General features: G+C 35.4%; 1 protein-coding gene across 3 annotated transcripts in view; it reads right to left on the bottom strand.

Annotated features, from left to right (window-relative positions):
* Positions 1-14420, bottom strand: part of MINDY2 (MINDY lysine 48 deubiquitinase 2) — a 118712-nt gene that overhangs the window by 57168 nt on the left and 47124 nt on the right. For 2 of the 3 annotated variants that reach the window (XM_020981846.2, XM_020981837.2), the window contains exons 4-5: positions 13391-13549; positions 2760-2862 (exon numbers count right to left, since the gene is read on the bottom strand). In XM_020981846.2, the coding sequence (XP_020837505.1) occupies positions 2760-2862; positions 13391-13549 (262 nt within the window). The remainder of the gene's footprint in view (positions 1-2759; positions 2863-13390; positions 13550-14420) is intronic. The other variant, XM_020981854.2, reaches the window with a different exon arrangement.

Genomic DNA, 14420 nt, shown 5'->3' on the forward strand with positions numbered 1-14420 from the left:
CTCTGTCAATATGTTTTTAAGTATTACTGTAAATATCATCTTTTTCTTTTCTAAATCTAGCAATAAAGATTTTACCAAACTTTCAGATGACTGGCTGATTTAATTTTTCCTTATCTTTTTTTCTTCTTCTTCATATTTCAAGGCAAAATGTTGCAACAGAGAGCTAGGACTTGGACAAGCCTGGACTCGGAACGACTTGGGTTCAAGTCTGACTTCTTCCAAATACAGGCTGTGTTATCTGAAGCAAGCTGCTTAATCTCTCAGGGCTCTTAGCAACTCTCTTAAGACTATAAATTTCTGAAAAGGTGCAGAGCTGCATTGGTAGAGGGAACTTCCTCATTTTGAGTTCTTTATTTCAATGAAATCTTAGTTCATCTTAAAGATAAGTCTGCATGTGGGTATATGTTGGTTTTATATCTGAAGAGGATATAACTGTGAAAATAAACCTCCCTGAGTTCCAGAAAATTATGATAAAGGGTTGTGTGTTGTGTGCATATAAATTTTTTTTATTAGGCCAAGATTTAAAAGTATTACCTTTGTTAAGTTAAAAAGCATCACTAATTACTAATGATTTAAAAATTATATTCCAATATGGAGAGAAATCAAAATATAAGGTATTTCCAAAGATTTAATCATTTTATTCAGGCCAGAACACTTTTTAATAACATAGTAGAGCAAGAAAATATGCCAAAATAAAAAAATCATATTTAAATGAAAAGCACATTTTTAAAGTCTTTTCTAAAACTTAAAACAGTTTTGATTCAGTTATCTTACAGTTATGCCAAAAGTTATGCACCCCATATATCAATCATGTAAACATCTTTGCTGATTTCTAATGATAATTCTTAAGTGTTTCCAAAGCAACAGATGTTTACAAGAACTTATAATTCCCTTCCTCCTTTGGAATGGGAGGAATTCCCAACACAAATATATATAACGACACTATCATTATCCTGTGTAAAATCTGTAAAGGTAATTTTTCATCATTTTCATCAATTTGTGTGTCAAATATATTTTTAACTGTATGGTTTGTACCTTAAGACTTCTGTACTACCAAAGCAGAGTTAAAAATAAAAGAATAATTAAGTAGTTTTTTAAAAAAGTTACACTGCATCTTATTTCATTTCTTTTGGATACTCTTACAGTCCTCGTTTTTTCTTTTCTTTTTCCTGGAGTTTTCCTTAGATTAGTAGTGGAGTTACTCTTTTCTTCTGGGTTTACTTCTTGGGCTTCTCCCAATCCACAGCATGTCTTCATATGCTTAGAATTTCTTCTTTTTACTTGTATCTACAGCCTCAGTTTGTGCATTGGGGCTTGCCTGGTTCTGGATATGATAAGTAAGACCAGGCCCCATCTACTGTAGGAATTTCTGGTTTTTGGTTGAGTTTCCTAGTGGTTCAACTTAGGTCTAGTCTTGGCTCCTTCTCTCTCTTCTTTCACAGTTCTGAACTCATAGGCCGCTTTGTCTCTTGGTGTGAGTCTGATGGGGTCCAGTCAGATGTTGGCTGTCTTGACTGCAGACCTCAAGAGTTTTGCTTTCCAGGTACTGCTCTGGCCTCTTCTCCTGCTGTATTCCTGTTATGGCCGAGGCATGTGTTGCCTAGGTTTAGGTACTTGGCTTCTTTCACTGTGTTCTATTCTGGAAGCTGGGCTACTTGCTCTGGCTCTATCTCCAACTGTGGATGGGGGAAATTACTGCTTGAGCACTGGTGTGGCTTTTCCTCCCCCTCAAGATCTGAGTGACGTGTATGCTTTGCATTCTACCTATCCTGCTTTGTCTCTGCTTAGAGATTCCATGATTCTGGCAGTATTTTCGGTGGAGTCCTGGACTAGATCAAGCTCTCCTTGGTATCACCTCTCCCCCACCCCCACCTGTCTTTATCACTGTTTCTTCTGGTACATTTTAAAAACTTTTTAAAAACTGGGGCATTTATAGAAACTGGGCTCTCCTAGATTCTAACATACCACCATCTTCTCAAAATTCCCTTTGCTTAGCTTTTAAAGCCCTTTAAAACCTAACCTCAATCTGTGTTTCCAGAATTATTATACATTATACCTCCTCCCATATTATGCAATCCAATCAAACTGGTTCCTTTGCTCCTCACACAGGACACCATCTCCTGTCTTAGTACTTTTGCAACAGCATATGTTTCCTCCTCATTTCAACCTTAAAAAATAAGTCATCCTTCCAGAAGTAGCTCAAGCAATATCTTCCTTTCGTGATCCCCTCAACTGCTAGTTTATGCCTCTTTCAAATTACCTCATTTTAGACTGCTTTGTATTTATTCTCTGCATATTTATATCTTTGTTGCGTCCTTGACTAGAATGTAAACTTGCAAGTAGTGATTGTATCATTCATTATATTTGTATCCTCAGTACCTAGCATAGTACCTACCACATATCAGATAATTAATACCAATTGATTAATATTTATTGATTGATAATAGTTGTACTGGTGTTCTGTCAACAATTATGAAGTACAGAAGCAGCCCAAAATAATAAAAATAATTAAAAAGCAATATGAATAACCTCTAGAGAATCTGAATATACTGATGCTAGTTACTCAAAAAGCTATGTGAGAAAACTGGCCTATAAACCTTAAAGCATTATATAAATCTCAACAATTAGTAAATTTTACTCCCTAAATTTCCATAGGTATCTTTAAGTATATCTATAAGAAGTCTTATTAAATATTTGTTGAAGTAATGCATGGCATGGCAAATTATGTTTTAAAAATAAGAACAATAGCACTCACCCACCTTCACTAACCAGCTCACTGTTGTCTGATTGCTTACAGGAAATTATCTTCTCCACCAACTGGTTGTAGCTGCAATTACCAACTGCTTTCACAATGTCAGTAATCTGCAAGACAAATAACTAACTCACTTACCTGGTAGGAGGTGAGAGAGAAAGCCGTTCTCTCTAATATTGTCGGACTCCATAAAAACTTGAGTTAATTTTATATCAATAATAAAGTTTTATTAATGACAAGCAAAACACAAAAGTCAGTATCAAATACCTTTTGCTATTTCCTTTCTAACTCACATAAATGTATTCCTCACCTGTATTTATGTAAAATGTCTAGGTTATACAAAATCTTAGAAAATAGAAAAAAATGATATATCTACATGTCAATTTGCTAATTAAGACCTAAATGTGTATTTAATTGAATGAAATTAAAAGTAACATTTTAGTACTATTCAGAGACTAGAATAAAGTTTCAATACAATGTTTATTTCATTTACTATAACAATGAAAATTTTACATTCAAGGGAAGGCTTACCTAAAGGTAATATTAATTTTTAGGCTAGACCTAGTTTTTCCTAACTAAAACTAAAAAACTGAGTAAACATTTTATTTTATGCTCAATTTAATACCTAATACTCTTCAGAGATTTAATAGTTATTCTCCTTCATGACACTCTGAGCCAAACCAGACTACTAGGTGTTGTCCAAACTTGACATTCCCTATCTTGTTTCTATGCCTTTGTACAAACTGTCCCTAAGTACTTTGAACAGGCTCCCTCCTTACTTCTGCTTCCTCGAATCCTTAGGTTTCTTTCAAGGCTCAGCTGAGATACTGATTACTTTTCCAAACCTTCCTGAATCTCCTAGTTTATAGTGGTCTCTCATTCATCAAATTATTTTGAATTTATTTAACCAGGTAATCTTGAATTACTATAGTAAAAAGTAAGCTTGAGGGCAAAGACTGTTGGGTTGCTATATATGCTAGCACATAAATACATAGTTATTTGCCAAGCTAAAGTAAACAAGCATGATAGTTTTAAAATTTTTAAAGTGATTCTTTCTTAACTATATTAGTAATTTCCAAATAAGATCTCTTCTCTTCCCCTCCTCAGTTCCCCAGGAATTTAACTTGTACTTGCAACAACAAAAACTGTTAAGCAAATCTGATCGACTGTGAGGGAAGCATGTTTCATCAGCAATTGTCCACGGTTAGTTCTTTTCATTCAATGACTGCTGTCATTGTGCATATTATTCTCCTGATCTGCTTATTTCACTTAGCATCACCTCATATAGATCTTGCCATATTTTTCTGAATTCTTCATATTCAGCTTTTTTATGATACAATAATATTCCATTACATTTATATGTTCCAACCTGTTCAGTCAACCTCCAGTCAACAGGTACCTTGTTCCCAATGATTTTGTTTCAAGTTCTTTTGTTTTTGCTAACACAAAGAATGTGGCTAAAAATATTGTTGTATGTGAAACCTCGCCACCCCTTTCTGTCACTGACCTCCGTGGGAATATAAAGTCAGTAGCAGGATTGCTGGGCCAAAGGGCATGAATAGTTTAATGACTTTTTCCCTCAATAATTGCAAACTTTTCCTGAATTGAAATAACTGAAAACTACACCAATATATTAATGGTGCCTCCCTTCCTAGCAAAAAAAAAATAGATCAGTCCCTGAAACTTTAATTTTTCCTGTTTCTTTTGTCATTAGAAAAAACAAATCTACTGAAATATGAGTTATTTTCATTTTTATTTCTCTTTATTACTAGTGATTTAGTTATTTTTCATATACTTATCAATCATTTGCATTTAATTTTTATTGTATCAAATTTTAAACTGCTAAAAGTCACTCTTCAGAAAATACACATGGGGGCAGCTAGGTGGAGCAGTGGATAGAGCACTGGCCCTGGAGTCAGGAGGACTTGAGCTGAAATCCGATCTCAGACACATAACATTCACTAGCTGTATGACTCTAGGCAAGTCACTTAACCCCAACTGCCTCACTTAAAAAACAAACAAACAAACAAACAAAAAATATACATGGCTTAATCAAAGGCATTTGCTTTAAAATTTTCCCCTTTCCAATAAGCATTGGGACAAGGAGAGGGGCAATTCCTATAAAACATGACTCAAGTAAATCAATATATTTCATCTTAGTTATATTTTGATAACTCATTGTGGCATGGAGAAGACTACATTCTTGAAGGCTGTGCCAGTAAAGTATGAGCTCTATAGAGTCTACATAGGCTTCAATTATAGTTAAGGAGAGACTGTTTGCTGTCCAAACATCAGCATATCCCTTCCAGAATCTTCATTTAAGGAGGATGCCCAGGCCAGCCACCTCTTCATTTACTACCCATGGTACTCCTCTGGACTTCTCCATCATGTCCCTGGGCCAGGTATCTTCTCCTCCCTCCTTCACACTTTCAATTTCCTTTTCTGTGTTATTTCCTCCCATTAGAATGTAAGTTCTTTGAGGGCAAGGACTGTCTTTCTTTTTTTCACATTTGTATTCCCAGAACTTAGTACAGTACCTGGTACATATTAGCAGGTGCTTAATAATTGTTTATTTACTAAAAGATGAACTCTGATCCTGGAAATCCATGAAACAAAGAAAAACACAAAATATCTATCAAATCTCTGTGGTTCCCTTAGCTTTCTGCAGTGATGGTGGCAGACTGACATAAAGAGATCTCAGAGAATAGTAAGAATCACAGATTAATAAAGATTAATTTAACTGTTGGTACTATACCAATCAACTCATATTTACTGAATATCTGCTATGTGCCAGACACAACAGGATACAAAGATAAAAATGAAACTACCTTTGAACTCAAGGAGCTTATATTCTATTGTGGGGTGAAGTGTCAACATATGTATATATGCAAAATAAATACAAGGTCATTTTTTGGGGTGCAGTTAGGGGACTAATATCGATGGGGAATAAGGAAAGTCTTCGAGTAGAAGGTGGCTTAAGATGAGTTTTGAAGGAAATGAGATTTTAAGTACCAGAAGTGAGAAAGGAATGCAATCCAGGCATGAGAGACAGCCAACAGAAAGGCATGAAGACAGACCTCTAAATATAAGATCCCTGGACGACAACTAGAGCCAATAAACTTCTAGGGAAATGAATTATACCAATACATATACTCTTATGATAAAGATGACTTAAGGAAGATAAAGCTACATAGAATGATAGCTAAAAGGTTTTCCTAGGAGAGATATGTAAAATAATTTAATTCATTATTCATCCAAAGGTAACCAGGAAAATAAAGTCATGGAATACTTATCCTGACCCTCTGGGCTCAAGAAGAAAATAAGCAAAAACATCACTGTGAAGATAATTGCATGTTACATGCTACCATCTGTTACAGTAGATGAGGAAATGGAGAAATTCTACAAAGACCTTGATACCTTAGGTTGTCAACATATAAGTTAATATTTAGCCATTTCAATGCAAATCTGGCAATAGGAAGATGTGTGTGTGTGTGTGTGTGTGTGTGTGTGTGTGTGTGTGTGTGTGTGTGTGTGTTGGATAATACAGTTTAAGATTAAGGAACAAAAGCCCAAAGTCTTACAGAGTACATGGATGCATCAACCTTCTTTGCACCAGCTCATATAACTTTAATAAACACTTGACTGAGATAAGTTTCTTATTGGATAAATGGCCCAAAGGAAATAAATAGTTCATAAAAGAACTGCAAGCTATTAAAAATCATACGAAAGATTGTTCCAAATCACTCATTAAGAGAAATTCTTGTCAGGCTTTACCTCATGGATAGCAAACTGACAATGTGACAAAAAAATGGAAAAGAATCAATATTGGAAGGAATGTAGAAAGGCAATAATAATAATATACTATTGATGGATCTATGATTTGGTTCAAGCATTCTGGAAAAGAATTTGAAATTATTCTAAAGGAATGACTCAAATGCCCATCCCCTTTAACAAAACAGACCTTGATATTACGCAAACAGCACAAAGAGGTCAAAGATAGAAAGAAAAGTATTGCTATACACACCAAAATATTCATGGTGACACTTTTTGTGGTAGTAGAGTAAATATCCATCAGCTGAAAAATGGCCTTAGAAACTGTGGCATATGTATTGGAATGGAATGTGACGGCACCATGAGAAATAATGAATATGATTAGTGCAAGGGAAGCACAGAAGATTTATATGAACTGAGGCAGAGTGATGTATGCAGAACCAGGAAAACAATATACAGAATGATTAGAACTGTGTCAATGGAACAAAAAGGAAGGGGAGGAGGAGAAAGAGAAGGAAAAAGGGGAGGAGAAGAAAAAAGAGAGGAGCAGAAGAAAAGATGAGAAAATTCACCCCTCTTCCATTATTGAAGAAGTAAGGAACTATAGTTGGGTACATAGCTAACTGCATTTTTTCCCTTTAAAAAAAAATTCTCAATTACAAAAATATAGCTAGGGTAAAGGAAAGAGAAAATATAATAGTTTTTTTAAATGATGAAAAAATTTTTTAAAGTTTAAAAATACATTAATTTTTAATTTAATTTAATAATTTAAAATTTTAATTCAATAAAATATTTTAAAAGATAATTTGACTTGCCAAGCAACCATAGTACTGACAGAGAAAGTTCAAAGTATCTGTAACCTTCAAATTCACAAAGGAGTTAAAAGAAAGGACTATCACTTATTATAAGAATTTAAAATGGGCTTTTTTTTTTTCCGAATTCAGAGTATTAAATCATAATACCCACACATATAAATGTGTATATACACACATATACATACCCACCCACAAACTAAAATATTGTCATTATTTGTATCACTAATGAATTCTGACAAATCCAATGATAAAATAATCTGCTTAATTTTAGCAGTGAAACAAAGCTTGCAGAACTGAAACATTGTTTATAGTTTACTCTGAGAAGCTGCAAATATTTAATTTGTACTTTCAACAGCTAGTTTAACTTGAATGATGCTAGCTACTAGCATCATTTTTCTACGTTATTTCCTTCAAGCAAAACAATGAGATCTTTTATGATATAATCTAGTATTTCTAAATTCTAAGTTATTCAGAAAAAAACACAAACACAACCTCATGAATACCATATCAAACGAAATACACAGTTCCAAATGCTATTATGATAGGCTATCATCTTTGTTTAAAAGAAGTCTCCTACAGAAATTTGAAAAATTAAGGACTAGAATTAAGAAAATACAGAATAGTCCTATTTTAGTATTTTAGATCCAGGAGTCATATTGCTATGTCTATTACTATTTCTGTAAAAATATCATCACTACAACACTCTCAAACAACTTTATATTGAAAGTATTATGCACAAAAATACTCTCAAAGGTTTAATTTGCAGATAAGATGAAATCTAAGGATCATGGATAAGGATAAGGAAATATAAGCAAAACATGCAACTGTGAGAATAATGTGTTATTCTATAGCAGCATTATCAATAACTGAATGTGCAAACTCATGGGAAATTTTTAAACTACTCAAACCATAACCTTGTTTATTCATCAGAAAGTCTGAACAAACTTCTTTTAGAGTCCTATAATCAAGAAATGGGGTTTGTGGAGGCAGAGGGGGAAAGTGGAACAAAAACCAGCTTCAGAGTCTGGAATATCTGGGTTCAAGTACCCCTTTGGATAGACCCTGGCTTTTCATTTAAAGGCAAATTAAATTAGCAAAGGAGGTTAAAGACAAAAATCTTTAATTTTTAAATGAATTATATCTGTACATTTAAGATACTAAACATGACCATTTAATAATCAAGTTTTATAAAGTACTATACTTTGTTTCCATTATTCATTATTCCATATGTCCTGTTGGTTGAAATGAATATTAACCTTTTCAGTTTTCTTTTCAGTTTCTCAATTGTTTTTGTCTTAGCTGTCCTAATTAGAACGAGGTTCATTTTGCTACCTTATGCTATTTGTTATCTATATTTAGTGCACTTGTGCATGAAAATCTGAGGCCAGATGTCTTATTTATTGCTTCTTTACTGGATTCTATCTCCTTTGAATTTTTGGGTGACTCTACTGCCATTCTGCAGCTACCCTACATGACAGATCTGACCTTTTTGGCAGTCTAGTAAAATCTATGCATCACTTTTCAGAATGATGCTTTTAATGGCATAAAATACAGTATATAGGATTATAAAGTAAACTAAAGATTAGTGAAAATATATAAAGATTTAATATTTTTCCCATACAAGTTCACAGACCTCCCTCTGAAACTGTTTATAGACCTCAGGTTAAGTATCCCACCTCTATAATATCTAACTTGTTAGGCAATTATCTACCTCCTTTTTCCTTCTGATTTGAAGACTTGGGACAAATGCATTTTTAATAGATCTTCTTAGGCATACTTTGTCCCTGGCCAGGAACCTGTTATGCTATGCTCCAGAAATCAAAGACTGTTCTTAGATACCATTTTCTCTTTAATACACACACACACACACACACACACTTTTTAAAAGACAGTATCTTCCTAACATCTGTCCATTTATCAAAAATACTTTCCTAAAGTCCTTGATTTTGATCAGCAGCAGTGATTAAATAATGTGTGGTTAAGGTCTTCAATTTCTCGTATAAGATTTCAGTCTTTAGTTAGGCTTTCTGGATTCCTTCTGGCAATATCACCTGAGCTCATGTGAATCCCCAGAAATTTGTAATAGTTGTCTGTTTTTATAGTACCTTGGGAGGCTCAGTCATGTCTTTTATATATGCCTGGAAGACAACAGATGCTTTCGTTGTTATTAGGACTCAGTACTCAGGAGATGGTCGCCAGACACAGCTACTTATTTCTTCTTCTGAGCATTCCTAGATGTCTTCTCATCTAATAGTATCTACAGACCTATATCATTATTACTGGAGGAAAAGCATATGCTTCCTCCTCTTTAGGTAGAGTCTCAAAATTATGATTCAGTTTTAAGTATTCAGTGATCCTTCTTCCTTTTTTTCTATATCACATTCTTCCTGAATCATAACCTCCTGACATAGATTAAGGTTTACCAGTGCCCCTTCAACTCCATTTTCTTCTTTGCCTTCACATGGATGCTCTTCAGTTGCTGTCTCCCCCCTCCCCCACCACCCCAAGGGATCATTCCATTCTTGCTGATAATCTGGAGAATGGAGAGATTGTCTTTGTGTTCCTTCACTTTGTTTTCTAGAAGAGAGGCTATTCTGTATTTTGACGGCACATAACACTCACTTGGCTATGGCCGAATTACAAACAGGAAATTCTCTGCAGGTATGCGGAAAAGCTGTTGATGTTTTCTCTACTGGTTATACGTATATATGACAAAACATAAAAAGTCATAAAAACTTAGTACCTACAACAGTGCTTGGCATTAGATGCTTGATAAATGTTTATTGATAGAATGCCTGGAAATTTGGTACCTTTTGACTCAGTGACTTCACTGCTAGGAATTCAGAGAATCACAGAATTTCAGAGATTCACCTCACTCTAATGGAAAACAATGTGTAAACAGGTATACACATAATATGTGTGTGTGTGTGTGTGTGTGTGTGTATAAAAATTGGAGGTAATCCAGAGGGAAAGCACCGGCATTAATAGAGACAAGGAAATGTTTATTGCAGAAGGAAGGATTTGGGCTGAGTCTTGAAGGTAGAGCTGAAGAAGAGCATTTCAGGCATTTCAGGTATGGCAGAGTGAAAAGGCACAAGAGTTGGAAGGGGAGTGTTGTGTGTGAGGAACAGCAAGGAGGACAGTGTCATGAGTTCATGGAGGACAGTAGTATAAGAAGCCTGAAAAGGTAGGAAGGGATTAGTTTGGTATGAGCTTTAAAAGTCAAACACAACATTTTATATTTAATCCTAGAGGTAGGGAGCTTAGTAAATAGGGGTCAAATCTGTGCTTTAGAGACATGACTTTGGCACTTGAGTGGAGGACAGAGTAGAGCTAGGAGAGACAAACCTTTAAAGTGCAATAGTCCAGGCAAGAAGTGATAAGGGTCTATGACAGGGTATTAGTTGTGAAGGTAGAGAGAAGGCAACATATTTAAAAGATGTTGTGAATTTAGAAATGACAAGACTTGACAACAGACAGAATATGTAGAATGAATTTGAGGATGACAATGAAGTTGTGAGCCAGGTGACTGGGAGAACAGGAAAGTTAGAAACAGCATAGAGTGTGGGGGAAAAATGAGTTCTGTTTTGGACCTGCTGAGTCTGAGATGCACATGAACAAAGGCAGGGAGACATAACAAAAGGCTATTGTAACAGTCTAGGCAAGAGGTGAAGTGGCCCGCTGTGTGAATGAAAAGACTATAAATAAAATGTGAAGGTAGAAATAACAAAATGTAGCAATAGACTGGATATGTGGAGTGAATGTGACTAAAGTGTCAAGGACACTGAAATTGTGAGCATGAGTGACCAAGAAAATGGTGGTGCTCTAGACAATAATAGGAAAGTTGCTGAGAAAGTAGAGGATTTGGAGGGAAAGATAATGAGTTTTGTTTACAGCATTTTAAATTTGAGATGCAGGTGGAACATTCAGTTTAAGATGTCCAAAATGTGGAATTCTAGTGCATAAAGATGATAATTGAACCCATGGGAGTAGATGAGATCAAGCAAGATAGTACAGAGGAAGAAGAGGAGTTGCTTGGATAGACCCTTGAGGGACACCCACGATTAGTGTATAACCTGGAGGAAGATAAAGCAAAGCAGACTGAAAAGTGGTGAGGGGCAGGTAGGTGGCGCAGTGGATAGAACACTGGCTCTGCAGTCATGAGGACTTGAGTTCAAATTCAGCATCAGACACTTACTAGCTGTGTGACCCTGGGCAAATCACTTAACTCTGACTGAGAAACAAAGAAAGGAAGGGAAGAAGGAAGGAAAAGAAGAAAAGAAAGTGGTCAAACTGGTAGAAGAACAACTAGGGAAGAGCAATACCATAAAAACCCAGAGATGAGACTATCCAAGAGAAAGGATGACTGGAATGTCAAACAGCATGGAGAATCATCTTAATTCCTTTTCCACGTAACAGCTTAGCAAATACTTGAAGATGACTATCACTTATCCCTTGGGTCTTCTTTTCTCCAGAATAACTCTTCCCAGTTTCTTTCAACTACTTCTAATATGCCATGGATTTGAAGTCCTTTCCAGCTTCGATTACTTTCCATTATACACCATTTTAATGAGAATGGAGGAAATAGAAGGTGATAGAGTTTAAGCAAGAAAGTATGGTGAAGAAATGAAATTAATGAAGAGAAACTGCTAGTTGGAGAAATTAGGCAGGGAAAAGAAGGGACAGCAAGATTTAACAGATTTTTTTCCTAGATGGGGAGCCACATATATATGAAGGTAGAGTCAGTAAAGTGGGAGAAACTGAAGATTCTTTAAGTGTTTCATGTTAGAAAAAGAAAGATTAGGTAGGAGTAAGATCTTTCAAACTGGCAAGGAATGAAATCTGCAGAGCAGATGGAAGCTTTAACTCTTGAAGGGAAGAGAAACAAAGCATTGGGGCGAGAGAGTTCAAGCTGAATTAACTAGATTCCCTTAGTAAAGATGGAATTGAAGCTATTGGCTGAAAACAGAGCTTGCTTTTAACTAATAAGTGTCTAAAGAAACTTTTAAACATATCCTAAGTATCTAGAGAATCTGAAAATTCATCTGAAACACTAAGTTTAGCTTTATATTTCTCTTATTTCTAACTAAATTATGTTTCTGGGGAAAAAAAGCCTTCACAATTCAACAATCCAGCATGGTAAAATTACTATAATATAGAAGCCATTTGCTACATTTGGAAACCATAAAATACTCTATTACATCAGTAAAACCTCTAAATTGACAGATACCAGTTTAAATTTCATGTTCAGCTTCCAAACAAAATTTTAACAGCTATAATGTTCAAAACACATAAGTGAATATGGTTTCTTTTCACTAGGTTATATAAGAAGCTATAAATAACAGAGTACATGTGTTCCACCCAATTTCTTTCCCTTACTCATATGAAAATGTTTTATCGGTAGTATTACAGATTATACAGAAGTGTCTGTATAATTCAAGGCAAATCTATCAACGTTTACATACTGTACCATCATTGCTCTAAAAATCTTGTCCCTCAAATTGATGGCCTCATCACCTTTCACTAGGACTATTTTAATAGTACCCTAACATCAGATTTTTTCCCCCCTCCAATATATTTTTGAGAGAATCAGAGTATCTCAGAGCTCAGAGTCCTCAGAGGTCATCTACTCTTACTGCTGACCATACACTCTTGTTAACATATTGCACACATAATTGCTCTAGCTCAACATCCCCTTATATCCCCACTGTCTGCCTAATAAAGTATAAGCTCCTTAAACCGCCATTCAAAGCCTTTTGTGACTGGGTTCCAAGATACCTTTCTAGATGCCCTCTATGTTACTACCTCTAGATTTCCTCTATGTTACATAGATGTTCTCTATGTTACTACCAAAACGAACTGCTCTTGCTCTTTCCCATCCCTGTAATAAATATGTCTCCTCTACTACTCTCTCCTGGTTGAAAATCATTTCTTGCTTCACAGCTCAATTTAGGTGCTAACTTCTCCATGAAGACTTCTCCAATCATGCTTTGCTGGCGATGATTTCTCCCATTATCAAACTTCTTATTGCATTTTAGATTCCTCTGCTTACCTGAGGGTCCACTAACCATCCATGGTACAATGGAATATCAAGTAGATCAAACACAATGCACTCAGGTGTATATTCAAATGTTCGGACACCAGTGAATTTCACATTTACATCCAGACCTGTCTGTAGTTTGTGCAGAATTGCCATAGCATCACTCATATTCTGCAAGTAAAAGAAAAGACACATGAAGTCAAAAGCTTAACAGCTGCTTATATTTAAGGCTATTTCAAACTCTATATAGCATGCTTACACAAATAAAACAGTTCACTGACTTAAGTAATCATCCATTATTTGTATCAACATTTCCAATATATGTTCAAATACTTTGCTCTGAGAGCTCCCTTCAAAAAGTCTTTTTAAAAAAATAATTAGATTCTCCTAGGAAATTCTTATCAACAAAATCTGGGATGCAGTAATCCCAAACCAAAATGCTTCATTACCTAACCCAACTCCCAGTAAAGGTAAGAAGATAGAAAATAATGATGTACACACAAGCTCTAAATAGCAGAATCTGCTATTTTGAACTGCTGCTTCATAGCCCTGCAGCTACCAAGTAGAACCTAAGGCAGGAGAACAAGCATTTGAGATAGAAGAGGTAGAATGGGCAGGCTCTTCTTTTGGTGCTTTCAATTCTTTAATTAAAAGCACTTTGTAAACACTCAGAGAACTCAATAAGGTCTCTCATTTGTAAGCAGATCAGTTCCTTTCTAGCTGTTCATTCTCACTTGAACTTTCCTGCCTCTCCTCTCTCCTTGAAAGCCCAAACTGGAGAATGGATTTGAAGTTTGAAAGGTATGGTCAGGCTTCAAAGGTGAATGGTCAAGGCTGGGGTGTGTACCAGCACTTGGAAGCTAGAAGGGATCTTAGAGAGCATTTATAGCCCCTGATATGGATTTTATATCTCCAAATCTGACCTCAGGCTACTGGTCTTCACTGTCAGTATCCTAGCTACTAAGTAATATGATGATAAGGAATGAGTTTTGCAGCCTATAAAAAAATAGCCTTGGAATTACTCTGTGTTCACGCACAGATA

This window comes from Phascolarctos cinereus, unplaced genomic scaffold (genome assembly GCF_003287225.1).
Source record: "Phascolarctos cinereus isolate Bilbo 61053 unplaced genomic scaffold, phaCin_HiC Scaffold_3;HRSCAF=262, whole genome shotgun sequence".
In the NCBI taxonomy this organism is placed as follows: Eukaryota; Metazoa; Chordata; class Mammalia; order Diprotodontia; family Phascolarctidae; genus Phascolarctos; species Phascolarctos cinereus.